Source organism: Macrobrachium nipponense, chromosome 42 (genome assembly GCF_015104395.2).
Source record: "Macrobrachium nipponense isolate FS-2020 chromosome 42, ASM1510439v2, whole genome shotgun sequence".
Classification (NCBI taxonomy): Eukaryota; Metazoa; Arthropoda; class Malacostraca; order Decapoda; family Palaemonidae; genus Macrobrachium; species Macrobrachium nipponense.
The window spans coordinates 49,876,835-49,900,002 of record NC_061103.1 but is presented as its reverse complement, the minus strand read 5'-3'; the positions used below and the strand labels follow the sequence as shown (position 1 = coordinate 49,900,002).

Genomic DNA, 23,168 nt, shown 5'->3' with positions numbered 1-23,168 from the left:
GCTACAATTGTGGATGAAGCCTGCTATGGCACAGAATACATGAGTGAGATTACAACTTCAGATTAAACCATCACTTCAGTAAATGTCGCTTAACGTGCGACATCAAATGGCTTAACCAGTCTGTGCAGTTAAATGGAAAACTAATGAGTAGCTTTAGGCATTCCCTGTTTTACAATGGAGATCCATTCCTAAGGCAGTGACTTAAGTTGGATATTAATAACAATAATGATAGTACGGTATGTCCACGACTTACAGCATAGGATCCGTCCCAGCACTATGTTTTAAGTATTTCCGTCGTAAGTCCAGTATTTAACTGTTAACGACACTTTAACAGTGCTCACAGCACCGTAATTCGAGTTATGGTGCTGTAACTTGGTGTTATATCAAGTTTCAGCGTTGTAAGTGTTATTGACTTGATGACTATTCTTGCTGCTAGCACCGTCAAGGCACACTTACAGTGCCAGTGCCATAACTTGATGCAACATCATGTTACAGGTTTGAAAAAGTGCTGTAAGTAGGTAACGCCATAAGTCGAGGACACACTGTAATGATAATACATACTGTTTTCTTTGTTTCAACCCACACAATCTAGAACGTACATGAATTAAAATTATAAAAATGACATTACACATAATCTAGATACAAAACATAAAATGATAAAAATGGTAATTGGCAATAAATACAGTACTTAACTTTAAAAAAAATGATAAAATGAAAAGACAAGTGAGGAATTTTTAGCGTCGTAAGATCGGATCGACGTATGTCGAGATCATCTCAAACACAGGGACTCCCTGTACAAAGTTTATGTAGCTAAGTCTCGAATAAATGTAAAACCCTGACTTAGATTAAATGTTACATAGATTATTTATCTTTGACCGTAACTCCCAATAATACAGAAGGAAGAATTTTTCATGTTTCATGTCCTACTGAACATCTTGTAGCAAATAAGGCATTCATATTTTTCATCTATTAAAGTATTATTGGAATGATTTTCTTTTAGAACAACATTCAGTTTTCTCATTTTTCAGGTGCTGATTTCTGGTTTTGTGTTATTATAATATTTCAGTGTCAAATTTTGTGTATACATTAATTTTAGTTTTATGAAAATATGTCCCTGAATTTTTTAATGAAAAAATAAAGTCCGCAGTAGTATGACAGTGGACCCCTAATAGTTTTATGTATCACAAAAAGTGCATTTAGTCATGAAAATGTTATGAAAATACAGTACTTTGTGAATATTTCTCTGTGAAAAATACTGTGAATAGACAAATTTTCCACGATTAATGGGTATACGTACATGGTCCATAGAAAAATCTGCAAATAGGCGAGTCCGTGAATAGGGGTGGTTGACTGTATTGTGGACATATTTTTCCATTTAAGCTCACAAGAAAGTGATGCTATCAAATAGATTTTTCTACTGTAATGCTTTGTTTGCAAATGGATATGGGACATTTTACAATACTCCAATCTTTCAGGTACGTGAAAAGTATCCTCATTTGGGGAGAATCGACAAGTTACTAAGATCCTAGTGAAATGGTGGGGCTGATCTTCCCGCACACCAGAAAACAGTTATACTGACTTCGCTCGTCAATACAAGGAGGCTTTTCTTCGCGCTAATCCAGATTTCAAATGGTATAAGATACCAGCACAACCTCCAAGGCCGCCTCCAGCTCGTCCCTCTAACCAGAAGGTGCCCAGGTGTGACCCTTTGCCCACTGATGGTGCCATCACTTTTTGGAAATTTGGCCGGTATGTATTTTCTGAATCCAGTGTACTAGAGGAACTAGAATGCAGAAGAGCAGCGAAACATGAGGGAGGGGGTCCATGAAGTTTTTTCTGTTACAGTCGTGGATAAGTCTTAAAGCGAGAGCACAAGGCGAAATTTGTACTTTCCGTGGGAGATATGTGAGACTTTCCAGGGCCTTTGGAAATATGAAGGAATTTATAGCAGTGGTCTTGCGACCAGATGTTAATTCAATATTTGGGATGGTGTAGTGCATTAAGTTTTAATTGCCATATTTGAATGAAATCATCTGAAGCATAAAAAAGTAGGTCACTTCACTTTTGAGCAGACTGTACTATTTTCAAGTAGACACCAGAAAAAAAAGTAAGTTTATTTTTCAGGTAAACAATAAATGTAAAGGACTGCATTTCTGTCTATAGTCAAAACTCAGCCTTTTTGGCCACTTCAGCATTAGCCACACAGTTGCCACAGTTCTCTAAATATGGCCCACGCAGTGATGAAGAAATGTCTGATATTTTCTATACTAACTAAATATATGGTTTCATAATAAAACTTCAAATGTTTAAGAATGACTTAAGAAGTTAGTTTTTGATAGGAAAATGAATGTTACTAAAAATGTTTTCCTGAGATTTGACACCACCTCTGTGCTGGGTTAGTGCTCCGTTGCCACCTCAGCCTGACAAGGTCATTCCGTGTCATGGACCCACCATGTAAACATCTCCCGCTTCTCGCTGCCCCCACCTGCACAGTCAGACTAAGGAAATAATTTATAAAATTAATTGGTACTTTTTAGATGAAAAGGCCAACGGCGGACACAGCCAAAGCTGGCCCAAAGTAAGCAAAACGACAGTTAGAAGGATTTGCTCCAAAGTCAGAATGGTGGTCAGAGGCTGAACATGAGAGAGAGAGAGAGAGAGAGAGAGAGAGAGAGAGAGAGAGAGAGAGAGAGAGAGAGAGAGAGAGAGAACCTTCCTGGGAGAAGTAGGCAACAGTGTGGAAAATCCAGGGTAAACAAGGCCAATGCCTTAGTGGCCAAAAAGGCTTAGTTTGACTATAACTGGAAGTAGGTTTAGAATGCTATTTTGCTTTATTTCATTAAAGGAATTTTCCTTTCCCAAAACTGAATGTAAAATAGTCCTTAGAGGTATGAATTCATCATTAATATTGTGATTTATTCGAGATGCTTAGTTTTTTCAGTATCCATATTCTCTAACTGTTTGGAGTACTGTGTCACAGAAAGGTAACAACTCACCCATCTCAAACATTAAAACTCAGAATCAGAGGATACGCCAGCTTAGAGGAACAAGCTTTGAAGCAGTAGTCTGCTCTGGCAATGTGAGGAGTCTCACTTTAACGTACTAGTATACAGAATTGTGCTGTAGGACTACATTCATGTTCATTTTAAACCAGTTGTATTGAGCTCTAAATACTGGGATGTGCTCATCTTTTCCATGTGTTGTCCATGAATATGAATGTGATTCCTTATTCCTTTGCAGACAATAGACGTTTTTGCCATTCAAATATATTTTTATTTTAAGGTAATTGTGAATGATTCAGTGACCAGATATTTTTTGGATTTTCAGATGAGGCCCAGATGGGGGGGTTGAGTACTCTCTTATCCACAGCCTCCACCAGTAACAACAGCAGCAGCAGCAATAGCAGTGGAAACGTGAATTTGGGATCATTCAGTCCAGTGTACATTTCTACTACCAGCGCATATACAGGATGCATTTCTCCTTCTGTTAGTTCTTCGACTGATATGACCACCTTAGCGACTGTTTCTGGCGTTAATTCTGTAACTCTGTCATCAATGAGTACAAATACAAATATCTCCGGGAATAATTTGTTATCGTGGAGTGAATCCTTGAAGCGGCCGGGGACTGTCCCAGCTCCCAGCAGCACCTGTAGCTCTTCAAGGGCATCATCCCACACATCTGAGGATCATTCAGGGAGTGCCACAGCCATCCCTGTCACCACAGTCACTCCACCTCTTGTAGAGAGTGGCAGCACCACCATGACGCCCCCAAAACCACCCAAGAAGAGGTATCTGCATGAGAACTCCCTGATAGCACAAACCCCCACAGTATCCACGCCAACTCACGTTCCACCTGAAGCAGAGAAAAAGAAGGCATGTTCAGCATTGCTAGAACTATCACAGGTAGTGCCTCTTGTGCAAGTGTGTTTGAATTGTATTATATTTAAGTTATTGCAAATCAGAGTCTACGTATGTATGTATGTATGGTGTACAGTATGAAAGTCGTTTTGGAAATCTGTTTGTATAATATGTTGAGATTGTTTTTGCATTTTGTGGGTATATGGTATAAGAAGTAACTTGGGCATTTGAAGTTTGATGATTTTGGCTGTTATACATTTTGTCTTTGGTTAATGTAATTAAAAATAATATTTTTGTTCAACTAAGTCGTTTGGGACGAAGCTGGTTTATATCCGAGCTCATGAATTTTTTGTGTTTTATATTTCTGCAGTCGACCCCCAGGATTAGGTGGGGCAGAGGAACCAAGACTCCCCCTGCAAATAGCTAAAATCCGCGACTTGACACCCATTTGAAAATGCTTATAGTAACTGCCTATTTTGATAGTTCAAACACGAAAACCCTCAAAAAATGCTTATACCTGCATATTTTAATAGTTTTATCTTGAAAAATGTATTTAGTCATGGAAGTAGTATGAAAATACGGTACCTCGCTGAGATAATGGATTAAAGTTGACCCCACTATAAAAGAAATTGAGGTTTCGTTTCATATATCCGTTAATGCGTGATTTTGCTGTAAAGTCCAGGTATATTTATACCTAGTACCACTTAAACTATGTAAAACACTTATAACTGTCTATTTTATCAGTTCACTGCCTAATTTGATAGTTCTAACAAAAATATACCATAGATTATCATTCTCAAACAATTTAAAATAATTTCAGAATTTTCAGAAATACACCCCAACCATCCCAAAACCCCCAAGAGCCATTGTAGAGCAACTAATTGTTACCCCCTTTTAATGGAAGCATAGTCGTTTTCTTTCATAGTACCGTTTCATTTTGTTTTTTTGCAATAAAGCTTGTATGTACCATGTATTTATGTAAACAAACAGTACCCGTAAAGTAAGGTATAGCTTTATTGTTAATATGAATTATAAACTGCAGGACAGTAAAAGCTTTAGCATAATTTTTTTAGTTGAATGCGATGTAAATTATTATAGAAACAGCAACAATAATTGTTCACATGCAGAACAAACCTTCGGTCTTAACAATAGGATCATTGTTCCGGCTCGGTAAATTTTACCTGTGTATAATAAACATGGAACATATTTAAGTAAAATAACAAATAAGAATTAACTATATAACTCATGAATATATCATGTATCTCATGTAGTAACCTCTTTTCCGCCATCTCTTCATCCCATCTTCTAGTTAGATAAGTAAAAAATCTAAAAGAGATTGCTAAAAGTACGTATTGTTAGTAGCGTTACAACCAAAGGAGAAACAGCTGTTTTGCTAAGAAAACCAAATTGCATTTCAACCATTGTCCGAGAGTAAATACTTTCTGTAGTTATGTTACAAATGACATTGAATAGAATAAGACTGATTTGCTATGGAGAAAAGATCAACAAGGAAATATACTATGCCGCACTACTAAATTTAAGCTGCAAGTTATAGCTGAAGCTGAGAAAACAATGTTCAGGCTGCTTGACAGTTGTAATTATTGTGCATCAGCAACATTGATCAAACTCCCATAAACTTCGATATGCCATCAAACTCAACTGTAAATAAAATTGGAGAGAAATGTATTTTAATCAAACTACTGAGCATGAAAGAACACATTTTACTGTTGTTTTCATGCCGATAAAAGATAAATAAATAAAGCTTATATGATGAAATCAAGAGAAATAGCGAAATGAATCTAGATATTTTAACAAAAAAAACATGCCATCGATGCCATCTACGACCGACAAAGATAACTCAATTTGTTTCACAATGAGATCTATTGTAAGTCATATTGTAGATTAGAACACTATATAATGAATTACAACCTTGTCTTATAGAAATAGAGTATCCAGAGATTCATTTGCGCTAACTAGGAGCAAGAAAAGGACTGAATTGAGGTAAATATGGCAAAATAAACTTACCTTATAATTGCCAGCAGCTGATTTCCAAACCAAAACAATGATCACACTGTCTGAATTTTATGATGCAATATTAATATGAGAATGTATACAAACTTATTGGATACAGTGAGATAAAGCATAACTTTTATATGATACTAATAGTTAGTATTACATATTCAGTGCTAGTATATACATGTACCACTGTCCATTAAGATGGTGTGCTACTTTACAGTAATTAGTGAATATTTCTATATGGATAATAATTCACAAATAGTTGAAGCTGCAGATCCAGAACTGAATAGGTGGGGTTGACTCTATAGTACTTACTATATTGTGGTGTAGCCCAACCAGTCTAAAAGAGTGCATTTATGATGCCTTTCCAGTATTGGCAGTTGTTTTCATGTCTAATGAATACTGTCCCAGACGCTGCAAACTTTGGTGACATGAGACATAAGGGATATGGTTAATCCAGGCCAATTAGTGTGCCAGCCATTCATTTCAATGGCTCATTCTTTTTAATTTCTATAGTATATTCTTTTTTTTTATTAACAAGGGGTCTTTTAACTGTGTTGCTAATGTTGCTAATAAAAAAAACTAAATCTACAGTTTTGGCTGATGTGTGTGCTCCTTCTTTTCCATAGCTAGCGGTAAGATTTTGTAAACTGATGGTCATTTCCTAATTCTCAGTCTTCCTAATTTGAAAGGGAGGAGACGCTCTTTCTACGTTGAATTTTTGTCTTATTTACAGTACCTTATTCTTTGCTTTAAATAGATAAAGTTTGAACTTTATAACTTCTTTTCTGACACTACTATGGAAATAATTCATCTCAACTCCTTTTTTTTTTCTTTCACTTTTAACAGTCTCATACATACAAACTTGGCTTCCAAAAACATGAATTGTCTGTTCCATTTCCCCTGCTTACACCTTTTTACTTTACTTTACCTAGTTGTGAATCATCTCTTTTCTCTTAATTACCATTAACCCTTTCATAGACTCCCTAATATGCATCAACCACTTTTACTTTACCACCATCCATAGTGGCATTTATAACTCATCATCATTTATCAACTTTCTCCTCTTACATACATTTTAAAAATCCTTGTTTTGTACACCCTTGCGTAATTTATGAATTTATCTCGGAGTCCACCCACATCATATAGAACCAGTTCCCTTTACTATCAAATTTATCACATAGTTAAATAAGACCTACACTTATGAATTCTTCCATAATATGTGACTTTCTTGAAATCAAAACCCCTGGTATACTGATTAATTTTGTCCCTGTAATTCTCACATTTACTTCTGTCACCTTGGCTCCTACACAAAGGAGCCCTCTATTTCTCTCCTCCATTCCTTCTGAATTTTCCCTCCTTTCTGAGATACCTTGCACACACACCCTGAGTAGCAACTCAATTACCCTTTCACCACTCACCTGCCATATTGTAATTGTATTGTAATGTGTATTGTAATTCTTAAGAGTTTTCAATTCTAGAATGTCTTAACTCCCCCCTTACATCCTCACGTCACTTTCCGAATCCTTCTGAAATTGACACTGATCCCTTCCACTCTTGTATCATCCAGAGGGTCCTTCTGTTGTCCACATTCAAGAAATCTTTAAGCGGATTCCATCATAAAAAACATTTAATTGCTCCCAGCAACTTATGTTGTATAGCATGCATTGCATCCTCTACACCCTCTACTTTGCCCCTCTTTTGACTCTTATCGTAAGCTCTAGGAGGGGTTTACTGCCATCAGTGCACCTCATGCAATGTACTGTAGGCATCACTTCAGGTTCTTCAGTGTCCGTCCCTTCAGCCCCCTTCATTTCCTTTACTGTACCTCTGTCCATATTCTTTCTTCCATCTTAATTTCATAGTGTAGGTGTGAGGTTTTCCTCCTGTTAGTGTTAAAACCCTTTTACTCACATTTTTCCTTTTAGTGCTGAATGACCTCAGAGATCCTACTGTTTGGCCTTGGGCCAAAATTTTTTATTCCTGGGTCTTAGTGTACCTTATACAGTTGTTTCTCTGTATCTTCAAAGTTATCACATGACAATTTTTTTAAATAGTCTTATTTAAATAACTTTTTAGAACATACCCCACTATTTTGTGCTTCACTCTTCAAGGATTTTTGTAGGAACTTTCACCAATTTGTGAATTTTGTATGGGCTGTCTCTCCAAAATTATTGCTAATTTGCGGGGTGCGTACCAGACTCCCCCTCCCCCCCACGAATTGCAACCCCTATAAAAAGGCTTAAAATGGCCTATTTTGTTAGTTAAAATTCAAGGAAAACCCACTAAAAATTTTTGCACCTGGTTCTTTTTTAGTAGTTTTATCACAAAAAGTGCATTTTATGATGAAATTGATAAAAAAAACAGGTATATGTGGACATTTCTCAGAAAAATACCAAGAATTGGCAAATTTTTCTTGAATAATGGGGTATATGTGCCTTAGAGAAGTCCTCGAATCCAGAGTCCGCGAATGGGGGGTTCACTGTATTTCCACTTCTGCATCTGTGTAATTTTTTTTTTCTTTTAATGGAATTCATTCATTGATGCATAGAACACTACAGTAGTCATAGTGCACTGTTTTCTTGTAAATCCTGCAGACCATGATTTATCATTCTCTGACCTCTAGTCGGTACATTTTCTGCTTTGGGTGTAAAGATCAGACCTATATATTCCTTCTCTGACAATTCCATCTGTACTTTCCCAGCAAATGTACACATTAACCCCTTGCAGTCTCTCACATTCTATTCCCGCCTCCTTTTACTTTGTTTTTATACACATAGAGTGCCAACAAATATATTTTTGTGTAATCCTTCAGGCTAAATCATGTAAACATAATATAACACTAACATCTGTGTAGTATGTTTTTATGAAGTTATCAATATGGTATCATACTCATCCGTAGAAAGAATGATTCTTTTATTCTAGATCAGGAAGTTTATTTATAAAGATATATATCAGGTTACGTGAGAGAGAGAGAGCGAGAGAGAGAGAGAGTATATATTCCTAAATATAAGTCCTTGTAAATTTAGAAAAGGAAAGCAGTACACTGTTCCTAGATAAAGTGGGGCATCAACTAGGTGAATACAGAAACTGCCAAAAGAATGGCTGAAATCCTTCCAGTCACTTCTTGGCTCTTGCCTAATATTGTCCATTTTGTTTGTGGTGCATCAATCATGTCAGTTACTTGGAAAGGTCTCAAATTGTAAAATTTTAGGTTTTTGGAATTCTGTGTACCATGTAGGATTCTCAAATTGTAGTATTATTTACATAATGTCTTTGTTAGTCATTGAAAGTAAAGCTATATTTTGAGAAATGATCATGGACCAAGAGTTGCTGTCATATTCATATTTTCCTTTGCTTTCAGACGAGCCCTACCGAAGAAAAGTTCAAATCATCTCCTAACTGGTCGATGGGTCCACGGAGGGCTCACAGAAATGAGTCTGGAAATCAGATGGCTGCTCATGATTACACCTCGGAACAGGACATAGGGACCTCCAGTGGAACTGTAGCAGCAGGTGGTGTGAATCCTTCATTGACAACCAGTCACAATAGTTCCTCAGTCATCTCGCCTCCCCACTCTTCCTTTCCTGCTCCTGTGGTTCGTTCCTCCCTCTCTCATCATCGGAATCACTCTTCAAATCGCCAGCAGTCGGTGCAGTGTGACGATCAGCCTCTAAACCTAACGACTACAGAGACTACTATATGTGCATCTCAGCAGCAGCTGATCAATAATATTGTGGAACATATGGTTAATGGGCCAAACTCTGTGGTGCACAATAATCATTCTCACCTCAGTTTCTTTCATCCTGAAAATTTGAATAACAATAATAATGAAAGTGAAAAGTCTATTCATAAAGCTATTGATGCAAGAATAAATGGGAATGGGAATTGTAAAGTATCCATCTTCCTGTCCAAAACTCTTGATTTAGTTATTGGTAGGACTTTAGACAGTAATAAGTCTCCAAGAAAAGAAAAAATCCTGTCAGAAGGCTGTAAAAATTTGTTTGCAGAAGCCAGCAAAAATCAAAATCATTCAGCAAGTGTAGATAAGAAAAAGGAACCTCAGTCTGAACAACAGGCTGATGAGAAAAAAGATGCAGTTCCCAGCGGTAACAGTGACTCCAATGGAGTCACAAACCCTACTGTGCGCCCTCGCAAGAGACCTAAAGTTGACCACATAGAGGACAGTGATGTTTCTGTGAAAAAGGTAAGAGTTGTAGGCTTACACGGATTCTTTTCATCTTTAAAAGTTCCGTTTATTGTTAGAAGTAACTGCATAATTAGTACTCAGTAAAGTAGTTAAACAGACTAAACATGGTATTGATACAGAGTGTTGGGAATTTGATGGCAAACACTTGCTCATACCAGACTCCGTTCCATATTTATGATGGTTTTAGAAAATATTTGGTAGACATAATTTAAGTGGCTCAGAGTTACATTGATGATTTATATTCTGAACTTTGTTTCTGTGAATTTTTTTTTTTTTTTTTTTTTTTTTTTTTTTTTTTTTGTAGAAGCCTTTGTTATTCGGATGATTCAGTCCTGTATATGAATATATTTTTCAAATATTAACCTGATATACTGTCAAGGTTTAATATCTGCTTCAAAGTGGGAAACTAATGACTGTATATGCTAAAGATTCTTTGCAACATTATTTCAACCCTTAGGCAGTTATGCTGCCTTCTGCCTTTTACGTTTCATCCATAATCTTTTGATCTCTTCCTGCCAAGCTGTCCAACTTCTTAAGCATTGTTACATCTATTTTCACCCCTCATTTAAAAAATCATATGGATTAGCCCTATGAAAGACTAGAAATGCAAGAACAGAGTAAAAAGACATACAGTTTATTATACCTTGCAAGGATATTGGATTTCATCTCAAGAAGTGAGGTATTGCACAGGAAAAGCTAAGCTTTCTCTTTTCCTCAGTCATTTGTGCTTGTCTGCCTGGACAAATGCCATATCAAAAGTAATTTTGTTTCTTGGAAGATAACATTTACATTATTTTATAATGTAAATGTTATCTTTTAATTCAACAGGACAAGTTTAACTGTAATATAGTACATATGCTGCTTAGCCACTTATTACCATTTTAGGAAATGCTTCCTTAAATTTTTAAAGATAAGAATAAAGAAAAGAGTAATTTGAAGATAAAAAGAGAACTGATGATGATGTTTGGCATAATTTGTATTACTACCAACAAAATTTAATAGCAGTTTCACAATCTATAGGCAGTATGTACATATATCAGACACTAAATTTAGGCACCAAGAATTTGTAATGAAGTCTTTATTAATGATATTAAAAAAATAATATAAGTTGTTTGACATTTACCTTGAAAATACATTGTATGATTATGTTTCTCAATGTCCATCGCAAACAGTTTAACCTCACCACTAATATTGACCTGTTATTTCAATTTTTATCCTCCAGCAGTTATCATTTCAATGCTTCAATTTTACAGAGGAAGGAGGTGACTAGTGGGCGATCTAGTCAAGGGAATTCTAGAGGAGGTTTAGGAGTAGTAGGAGGACGAAGATCTAGAGCCCCTCGTAAATGCAAGGGAAAGCGTTACGAGGAACTCATCTCTGAGGGGGTTCTGCAGGCACCTCGCAGATCGCGGACAAGGAACAGCAGGTGAGTCAGATTTTCTTCTGTCTTTATGTTGATTGGTTTTGTTGCTTTGTTATAATGTTTGGTGTTACTGTTGACAGAAATATGGTTGAAGTTCTCGGATACTCATTCAACTCAAATGACTTGATGTTTCTAAGATGTTGCACAAATCTTGTGGTGTGTACTTTGAGTTGTCTAGATTAGAAAAATGAGCTCTGGTAGTGGCATTGTACACAACCTTAGCTAGAGGTTTATTCCAAAAGAAGTTATCCTTATCCTATACAGGAGGAAGTTACCACAAAAGCTGGTGTTAGAGCAATTTTTTTTACACTTTACATCTGTTGAGTATAGTTTGGTTTCTACTTGAGGGAATAGTTTCTCTATATTAACTTAATTTGCCATGTAACTGACACTTTTCTTGAGAGTAAAAAAAAAAATTCTGGATTTGATATCGGGGGTGTCTGATAGACAACATAGTATTTTTTTTGCTCTTGCCTTTACTTCTAATCTTTGATGGCATTAGTGTGGTTGCTCTTGCAACCATTTGCCAGTAAATTGATGTTTAATGTATCATAGTCTATTCTAGCCTTTCTTTTCAACTTTATACTACATTCAAAAGGTTGTAAGCCACTATTATTGTTGCAAGCCATCAGTCATTTTATTGAATGGTCACCTGTCTTTTTCTTTCGATATTCTTGCGATTCTTTTATTGATATTATGGTATCTTTGCTAAAGCGTTTTTGGTTTGTGGTTGGGGGGTGGGCGGTTGTCCTATCATCATAAAACATCTCTGATGAGTAATATACTGAACTTATATCATCATAGGGGATCTCCTCATAGGATGTCTCATCTTTTGGAAGTGCACATTCCTTTGACATTTCACAAGTTGACAGTAGGATATTTGGAATGTATCTGCGTATAGCATATAATCATAGGACATCCCCATGGGTTATCCTATTGTCTCCTCTGTCTACTTGAAGAAGACCCATGTTAAATATCTTCACTACACAGTTCAACAGGAAGCTAGAGGTATACTGTTCGTTGGGGCAGAAGACCCCCTTCTGCATACTGGGAACAACCTGGGAGGTAATGCATTTCCTCCGTTCTGCCTGTTCGCCATGTCCTCAACAGAGTAATTGGTTCCAAAGTCTTAGAATGACCCTAGTAGCTCCTTGTGGCCCCAAGCTGGGTGGTTCCAGGCCCTTTTTCTCTTCTCTCAGCAGTGCCGAGAGAGCTTCCACCTTAGCGCAACCTTCTCCACCAGTCTCGTGTGGAGAGATACCACCAATCAGTAGGGTCTTTGTCTCTTCATGTCTAGAGTCTGTCCAGTATCTCTTGAACGAGAGATCTTTCTTGTGAAGCAGTGACTTGGATGTAAGGCTTCTTAAGAGGATCTTCATCATCCGTATACAAGATGAGCCATCTGCTGTGATTGGTGTCATTGAGGGGTTTTCTCTTCACTCAGTCCATCTGGACCTGAGAGCCTATTTTTGATCAGCTCTTTCATTTTCTTTTTTCTGTTTTTTTTTTTTTTTTTTTCCCAGCATAATGGTTCACATTTGTCATAATAATATTTGATTGGTTTGTTGTTGTTCTTGTACAGAAAAAGCTTTTTGACTTTCTACTGCTCAAGGTGCAGCCTTCTAACTTTGCCCTCCTAGTTTATTGTTTTACCTTCCTGTAAATGAGATATTAAGAGTTATTCAATGGCAAATTTTCAAAAGAACAGGAAAAGTGACGAAGTATTTTTTACTTCTTTGGTTTTTAATTTTTAATTTTTTCATAATTATACATATTTATTTATGCCATCAAATTCCATCAGTTCTTATTAACTAATAAATTAGTGTATAGTATGCTCACCACACCTTAATTCAAGCAAAAAATTATATACAAGCATACATTTGCAGGTTGAGTTACTAGCATGTGTTTGTTTAATCTTTACTATTTAAATTTAAATAATAACAATAAAGTGAAGAAGTCTCTTTTTTCCCTCTTTCAATTTTGAAGAGCTTTTCATAAATGCAGCCCTGAATTTCTTTTGGAAGAGTTTGAAAATATTTATTGTGTATTGAAATTTTTAGATACTCCAAAAAATATATTGGTAAGGAATTCTAAAGTTTCTCATGGCTACATGAAATAAATGTTTTTTTTTACATAAAATTCTAGCAAGGAACTTGCAGTCAGAATTAAGCAGCATAAATAGTGTGAGAGAACAGGATAAATGTCAAGCGCATTATCCTTACATATGAATGACTTATAGCATTGATTAGTGTGGGATAAGTTCTTTTATATTGTAACAGTATAATTTGGAGCAATGTCTTTTGATATGCTGTAATGAAGTATCATAGTGGCTTGATAAATGTAAGCCGAGGAATGTATGAACTTGATGCCTTTGTTGTTAAAGAGATTTTTAACTTTGTTTCTTGATAACCTCCTTTTGAGCCAATCTCTGTCTTTTATCATTTTCTGGTACCTTCCATCAGAGTTTCCACTTTTGATGCCACATGATGCATATCAAGTTACAGTCATCAGCTGCTTAAGTGGGTGTTTGTGGTAGTTGTTTATGAATATTTTTATTAGTACAAAAATGTGCAAAAAAAATGACCTTTCTTTACTGGTTTAAAGAATTCAGCTCTCTTCTGAATTTTGTCATAGTAGTACACTACATACTTTTCTTATTTCCAACAAGTGTCATTACTATTGGAAGATTGATATTAATTCTATGTTTGTTATTGTGGTATTTTTGCCACTCACCATCAGTTATTTTCCTTCTCTTGTTTTTCTTTGTTTTACATCTTGTTTGTTTTATCAGTATTTCTCAGCTTGAAGTTTGTTTGCAGATTTTGGAAGCAATTTTTGAGTGCAATCATTTTTTCTAGATCAAAAACTATTTTCTTTTCAGATGGGAAGAAGTTGAGTCGAGTAGAAATCAAGAAAGTGAAGAACCTTTTGATGAATCAAATCAACAAGAAGTGGAGGATGAGGATAATGAGGATGAATCTGCAGTTGAGGAAGAGGCATCTCAGGCTAAAGCCTCTGAGGACGATAATAGGTCAGTGCTATGGGATGATGCCTCTTTTCTTGTTATAGTAAACTTGTCTCAATCATTTCTGTTTATTCATTTCATCATTGATGGGTGGCTCATTCACGTCCCTTCATTTTTTCTGTTTTCTTAATGAGCTCTCTTTTGAAAGGCCATGGAATGATTGCATTCCTCTCTCTCTCTCTCTCTCTCTCTCTCTCTCTCTCTCTCTCTCTCTCTCTCTCTCTCTCTCTCTCTCTCTCTCTCTCTCTCTCTCTCTCTCTCTCCCCCCCCAAGCAGAGAATGATTGTCCCTATGGTGTAAGCATGTGTCCTGTATTTTTATAAATTGAGTCTTGTTACCTTATTGACGTCCGAGAAAAATTCTACCACTGTCTTTCACGTAGCCTCTTGTAAGCCAAAAGAAAAAAAAATGCATTTCAGTAATTGAATTTTGACAAGGTTTCAAATAAGTTTAGTGCCCACTGCTTATGTTTGAGGAAGGTAGTACATTGTACAGGTCTCAAATATCTCATTTTACATAAGGAACTGACGATGTGCTCCCACTGCATAAAACCTCATTTTATTATAAAAATATAATTTTATATTGTATTTCATGTAAGAAGGATATGTATTGCCTTTCTATTTGTGTTCATTGAGTATTATTTTTTGTGATTGCTGACATTATGGATTTCAAAGTTTCATTTCTTTCCTTGCTAGTTCAGTGAAGAGAAGTTATGTGATGTATGCAGGACCAAATGTATGTCTGGTGGTATCAAATTTGTTTGCTTGCCGTGACTTGAAAGGAAAGGAAGGAATGTCTGTGTACCAAATTCATGTTGCACCTGTATGGTGGAGATATTTTGATGCTCTTCTTTCAGTTAGTAACTTACACAGCCTATTAATAGTTGTGGTTGCTTTTATTTACTGTCGTTCTGACAGGGTTTATTGATTGTTAGGAGTTTCCTCTCTGAGGCCTGAACTTTTATATTAGATTAACTTGAAGGTTAAGTACATTTTATTATCATTCAGTAGACTTGTAGAGTAGCGCAGGTGCATATAATAGACAAGTCTCTTTTGTGTGTTGCTGACTACACAATGATTAGCAAACAGCTGCAGTTATTCTACCACCAGCAGGATTTCACAGCATATCTAATTGCATTTATTGAGTGTAGATTTTACTGGTTGGATGTATTGTTAAATTATTGTTTTCACAAAGAAATAATTATATAAAGCAAATTACTGAGTCATTTTTGCCATTAGCAGCCAAAATCACGATATGGCAACATACAAACTTAGTGCTATACACTTCATTGGTGATTGAAATATGTCTATAAATAGAGTAGAAGTAGAGGGCTGTCAATGGCTAACAGATCTCCTTGGCAACCAGCCAGTCAATCAAGTTTTAACTTTATTCTGTCTGAGAGAGAATGTTTTGCTCACATGAAGCTGACTATGATTTGTGTTGTGAATACAGTATATAGTTTTCAATAGTGTATTTTGCAGATTACTTGAAGTATAAAATATTGTTGGTTCAGAGATTCTTCTGCAATTAAGGAATTTTTTTTTTTTTTTTTTTTTTGCTTCAGAAGATATTTACTGATGCTGTGTTGACATACCTTCAAAACAAAATTAATCTCTTTAATCTCTTGAGGAATGTTAATCCATTTCTATTTACCTGTTCTTCACACCCCTTACAGTCCATGCGACTGACAACAACAAAAACATTTTTTTTCTTCCAAAGATGTACTATTACATATTTAGGACTAAGGCTTGGCATCTTGGGATTCTCTAAGGTCCATTCATGATATTTCATAAGAGAAATAATTTAAGCAGCTCACACCCAAATGACCTAGGACAGCAGTTAGCATGCAAAACCATCAACCTTATGAATTGACGCTCTGTTCTCCACAAAATGTTTTCTGTCTTTAGAGCTTTTCGGTTTTTGGAATCTTGGATAAAGGATCGTGTACTATGGTTCATCCAGGAGACTTCATTTCATGTTCAAGTGTATTCTAGAATGGTTATGTGACAACTAGCAGTAACGCTGCAGTATATGATGTGCATGTGATTTTCAGTGGTGTAGAGCAGGAGCGCCAGTGTTGTGCTGTAATCTCTGTGACATGAGTGTGATATTTATAGAGTTCTTCTCCTTTCAGTGAGGCAGGCAGGAGTAGGACTGAAGAGGGGAGAAGGAGAGGGCAGAGACAGTTGCGAAGGTTGCGCCCAGAGTAAGTTCTCCATCTTGTCCATTTACTTGTCATGATCATTTAACATTATAGAAGTGAAGGCTCATTTCCTCTGAGGCAGATGTGTTTACTGCTTTGTGGCAGAGATAATATAACTTTGGTTAACAAGAACTTATAACATGGTGTACACAGATACAGGTAATTCCCGGTTATCGGTGGACCCGGTTAATGGCAACCCGGTTTTATCAGTTTATGGCGCCATTACGGGCCAAGTTTTGGTTATCGGCGCCATAAGGTGCTGATAATAGAGTTATGGTGTCATAGCATACCTAACAGAGGCGCAGTTAACCAGTTATCGGCGCCACTAACCGAAACTCTGCACCAAAAACCGCAGAATTTTGGTTAATGGCGGTTTGTGCTTATCAGCATCCTGCCCAGAACGGAAACCCTGCCGATAACCGGGGACTGCCTTTATATGAAGACTTCACGTTGTAATACAAAGTAGTGTAGTTTCCTTATAGAAGGTTTTATCTAGTTATTTGGTTGTTCCTTTTCTAAAATGATCATCAAGTTAGAACTGTGCAATTTTATGAAAATATAGTTGTAGATATTACCTAGGGTGTACAGGCAGTCCCCTATTTATGACGGGGTTCCGTTTTTGCGATGCGTTGTAAGCCGAAAATTTGTCAAAAATCATCAAAAATCCTAAGAAAATCTTACTTTGAATGCTTTGGGTGTCTATTGAAAACTATGTTAACTGCATTTTTATTTTCTTTTCATCAAAAAACCTTAAAGTATTGTTTAATGTATATACTCTTGTAAGGTTTGATATTTAAAGACCAATTTTATGCCCTAAAATTTTGGGACTGAACATTACATGTGGTATAGGCTAGTTTTAGAAATGTGCAAGAGTTTGGCACTAGGCTAAGCCTAAGCTTTGGATTTCCTGACAACAGACAATAAATGCAAATGTTGTTTTACTTATTTGAGAAACTTTTATTATTGTTATGTTCTTTCTATATTGAAAAAGTGCAAACTTTAGGGACTAGGCTAAGCCTACCACATTCTTTGGATTTCATGACAACAAAGTCAACAAAGCAGCATTTGTTTCCACAGAAGTCGACAAACTTCTGTTTTTGTATAATAACCACGACAATAAATATATATGTTGTTTTACTTATCTAAGAATCTATTATTATTGTTATGTTGTTTTTAATTTACAGCTGTTCTAGCTATAATAAGTGCAGCTTACCATCATTTCCCAAATGTAAATAAAGCATCTACTGGCCGCTGCCATTTGTATTTTGTCAGCTGATAACTTCTTCATTCATGATTCACAAAGAATAAAAGGATGCTATAAATTGAAAAACTTGGTCATGCAATACATTTAATAAAAAAACATTTGTATATTAAATCTCATAAAATATAAAATTAATCAAAGACTGCTATCACCGAAGCCAGCAAATATTTTCTAGAATTCTTCTTCTGTTATAATGTCATATGTTTCATTATAACTGTCGGTAACTCGGTATCTCCATTAGGTAAAGATAGAATAAAGAATAGAAGTGAAATGTTATGGAAGTTTTTTTTTGTTTGTTTGTTTATTATAGTTAATGGTTAATTAATAATTATTTGAAATTAGTACACTGATTATTTATACATTTTATTGGCATATTCTAAGCTTTTAGCTTCTTAGGTTTAGATGTCAGAATCACAGACTCGGCTACAGTAGCAACTGCTAACATAGTCTAGGCTTATTGCTAGAATCAAAATGCAACATTATAAGGGACATATGCTAAAGTCCTAATATATGCAGTAAAAATGGGGTTGAACATTACATGCAGTTGAATATTACTCAAGTATGTACAGCATTTTGCCTTTTTGGAGTCATATTTCTTACGTCGGATCGGTGTCGCAACCCTAGAACGTGTTGTAAGCCTGGAAATAATTTCTGATGAATATAATTGAAAGGCGTCGCAAACTCGGAACGTCGTAAGCCACAGACTGCCTGTAGTCACATAGTACAAAGGGTAAAGATTCAAGTAGTATTTTGTAATATTCCAATGCATGTATTTCATTGTCAAGAAGTATATGCATTTATGCATTAAGTGAATTCATATGGATTTATGGCCCAATTTCCTAATAATTTTAGGCTTTTGATGAGCAGTTTAATTATTTTTATTAATTTTGTTATATTTTTCTTGAGTTCATTACAGGCAGCCCGCGGTTACTGTCGCCATTGGTTAGCAGCGTTTCAGTTTTACGGCACTTGTTAAATATATTCATAACTGGGTTTTACATTCTGTAAGGTTTATAGCGTCGTTGTCTGGCCAGGTGCAGAGACCGCTCCATAAACATAAAATGAAACAACGAATATGCATCTTTTCCTCTGCTCTTTTAAAAAGTTATCCTTTACTTGGCTTTATCTAGTAATGCTGTATGTAGTCTTGTATTATTATTTGTTTTAAAATACAATCAAACTGATCATGTTTTGGTTTGGAAAAATCAGCTAAGGGCAGAGGTAAGATTATTTTGCCGTATTTAACTCAATTAATTCAGAGCGATTTTCTTGCTTCTATTTAGCGTAAATTAATCTTTAGAAACTCTATTCATATGTGAGAAGGTTATTTTTCTTTATATGAAGAGTTTTAAGTTGAAAATTTGATGTAAATAAGTGAACTAGACTTGGTTATTTTTTTCGTTAATAGATGGCGCTGTTGTCTGGTTATCGGTACATATTTCGGTACTTGCCGAAGCACAAAGAGGCCCTCCTAAAATACAAACATAACAAATATGCATCTATTCCTTGGCTCTTTTAAAAAGTTATGCTTTATTTCACTGTATCTAATAATAGTGTATGTAGTCTCATATTACTGCATATAGTAGTATAAAATACAAACAAAGGATCCATGTTTTGCCTTGGAAAAATCAGCTGAGGGCAGAGGCAGGGTTATTTTGCCCTACTTAACTCTTATTTTCTTGCTTCTATTTAGTGTCAACAGGTCATCTTTTGCTTCTAAGTTGAAATATGACTGAAATATACGTCTTGTTATGAGATTGATTGTTATTTTTTTGTTAATAGATGTTGTCGGGAGCATGTATTTTGTGTAAAAAACTGATTATGTTTGTTATTTTCATCCTATATCATAATAATACGATAATTACGTATTTATCTGTTAGCAACGTGAAAACAACAGTAAAATGTGTTCTTTCATGACGAGTATATTTTATTAAAATACATTTTCTCCGCTATTATTTGTGGTTGAGTTTCATCATGTTACTGATGCCCGATAATTTATAGTCATTAGCAGTGTGAACATTGTTTTCTCAGTTCAGCTACAAAATTTAGCAGTATATACTCTATATTATATTTCCGTGCCGGTATTTTCTCCATAGTGAATAAATGTATAATGTAAAAATATATCGGTCCTATTCTACTTAATTAACGTCATTTGTAACAAAACTACCAGTACCATATATTTCGGCGTATAAGTCGACCCTTTAGCCCAAAAAAATCATGCCAAAATTAGGGGGTCGACTTATCTAACGGTAACAAAAAGTGAATCTTTATTATTTTGGCATATCGGTACAGGAATCCAGGCTTTACAGTTGGCTAATAACAATGACAGCCTTGTTGAGGTAACTATGTATGTAAATACCAGTATTAAAAACATTTCACACTGTAATACGACAACAATAATACATTAGAACATCCATTACCTTAAATAAAATGAAAAAAATCAAAGTAACTTGAAGAAACCCCAATCGAACAGCAAGTGTAAACATTGCGTAGCCATTTGTAGTACAGTAATTGAGAAGGATGCGTTCACTCTGACAGTTTTGTATTTACCGGGGTATTTTTCAAAAACATTTATGGAATGAAATCTTTATCACTTTAAATAAAATTTAAAAAATTGTATTTAATAGTAAATATGTATTTAAAATCCTTCAAAATTACTTGAGTCATCGTCATTTAAATTAAACAATTCATCAAACAAATTATCATTCATGGTTTCAACAAAACATTAATTTGAGTGGCAGTTTGTACATACATATAAACGTAGGCTGTTATGCAGCGTTAGTTAGCGCTTTGTTTGTTTACTTTACACTCGAGTAACGTATCTTTCGTTTTGTCATTTCTAATCATATTTGCCGGTATTCATCTTTTATATATTACACAAATTTGTTAATATACCGAGTATATTACCTGTATTTCTTATGGTAAGTAGAGCAACATATGTACCGTAATAACATTCAGGTTATTTTATGATACGTTTTACCCTACTGCTCACATTTTATAGGTCGACTAATATACCCGACATTAGTTAAAATCATAAAAATTTACTCAGAATTGGGGGGTCGACTTATCTTCCGGTCGACTTATACGCCGAAATATACGGTAATTTGTTACTATGGTACAATGGTTGAAATGCAAGCAAAATGTTATCAAGATTCGTTTTGGTGGTTGTAGCAAAAGAACTGTTATCGTTCAGTTGATTATGGGTGCAGCATTTAAAGAACGATTATAACAGTACTAACGATACTTTTATCATTCTCATTTGCTTTTTTTTTAGCTGATTTAACTTGAAGATATGATAAATAAAGAGATGGAGGAAACATTAGCAGTCTGAAAAAGAAGACTCTCTCTCTCTCTCTCTCTCTCTCTCTCTCTCTCTCTCTCTCTCTCTCTCTCTCTCTCTCTCTCTCTCTCTCTCTCTCTCTCTCTCTCTCTCTCTCTCTCAGCCAAGATTTACCAATAAGCTCATTGAATCTGACATTAAAAATTTATAGAACTGACAGGCAGACCATTGCAAATGATTAAGCAAATGTAATTCCACGTGTTTATTAAAGAGTTATTACATTTTAGGGCAAAATATCTAGCCGTGACACTTTCTAAGGCATAGTAAAAAAGTTTAGGGCACCATAAAGGGGATTGTGGTGCCCGTAGACTTTTGCTAATGGATTAGTGGCAAATTTCTCTTAGCGTTGGGCCCCCAGGAACGGAACCCCTGCCGTTAACCGGCGGCTGCCTGTATCATATTTTACATCTTCATCATCAACGTGATCATTTTTACATCAGTCTTTCCCTGTATGAGTTTGAATGTGAAATGTGTTCTCTCTACTCATCTCTCTCCTGTGGTCTTTCTGTCTGAGCTGCCATCAGGTCTTGGTTCTCATCTATTCCTTTTCTCATTGATTTCCTGTCTTCCTACTGATCTCCAGCCTTTTACTAATGTATGTACTGCTTATCTAACCAGCTTCTCCCCAAACTTTTCCATCACTTGTCCACACCATCTCATTATTTGAGATCTCTGCTTTTTCCAGCCTCTTGAAACCTTATCTTGCTACCAAATCCTTGTATGTGCTATGATCTTGCCACCATACTCTGGCCATGAATCTTACATTCAATGGTTGTACCTATTAAAAACCACGCTCATTTTTCTCTTCAGTGGGCATGTTTCTGTTGCATAGAGTAGCACAGGTCTTATATAAATATCCATCTTTCTTTGCTTGACTTTTTTTTTACTAGCATTCAAGTTCTCTCTCCATTTCATTCAACCTGCAGCTATTGCCTTTTTTACTGCTCTCTCCACTCATCCTTTGTAGTTGACTGTCTCCAAGGTAGCAGAAATGTTCTGCTTGATTTAAGACATGACCATCTAACACAGGGTTCATAACTTCCCTCTCTTTGCCATTTGATCATGTAACGTGTTTTAGGCATTAAAATCTCTTACTCCATTTATATTTTGGCCTGAGCACCCCTTGTGACATGATCTGTTACATTGAGTACTGAATACAGAATACATCCCCTCACCTTTCCCACAATAACCTCATGGCCACTGTCTTGATTATGCAGTTTCTTTTCCTTTCTTTTCGTACATTGATTTTCTTCCTTCTCTCCATTCCACTCTCCCACCTTTTAAAGATGGTCACCAAACCTTCCTCAGATTCTGCTGTTAGCATAAATCAGCTCCCACTTACCACATTTTGTGCACTCCTTTGTGGCATCTTCCATTGGTAAGATAAACATCGATGGTTCTTGATGGACGCCAACGTTTATCTCAGTTTCTTCTGATACACCTGTCACTGTTATTGTATGGTAGCTTCAGTAGCATAATGAGTTTTTCTTGCACCCTCATTTGCATCATTTTTTTTTATAGTGTAGTCGCTGTCTCATCCTCCAGGATTACCCTTTCCCTGGTCTATCCAGAGCTCTATGGTAACCAGACTGATGTCAAAGAATTCTCTTAACTGGTCTTGTGGTTGAGTATTGTGTCGTAATGATAAACATTATAACACATGATAGAGTATAAAAGGACTTGGGATAAGAGGACACTTTCTATTATCCTCCACAAACACTAATACCCACATCAAAACCACAAGAAGAAGGAGAAGTGTTTATGCGCATACACACCATCATATTGGTTACATATGACCAAAATCCGACCAAGCCAGCATTCCCTTTCTGGTTG

General features: G+C 35.8%; 1 protein-coding gene across 1 annotated transcript in view; it reads left to right on the top strand.

The window, feature by feature from the left end:
- LOC135213200 (uncharacterized protein DDB_G0288805-like) overlaps nt 1-23,168 on the top strand; it is a 110,490-nt gene that overhangs the window by 73,119 nt on the left and 14,203 nt on the right. Inside the window, exons 4-8 of the mRNA XM_064247173.1 lie at nt 3,328-3,902; nt 9,238-10,080; nt 11,337-11,509; nt 14,388-14,537; nt 16,666-16,737. Of these exons, the coding sequence (XP_064103243.1) occupies nt 3,328-3,902; nt 9,238-10,080; nt 11,337-11,509; nt 14,388-14,537; nt 16,666-16,737 (1,813 nt within the window). The remainder of the gene's footprint in view (nt 1-3,327; nt 3,903-9,237; nt 10,081-11,336; nt 11,510-14,387; nt 14,538-16,665; nt 16,738-23,168) is intronic.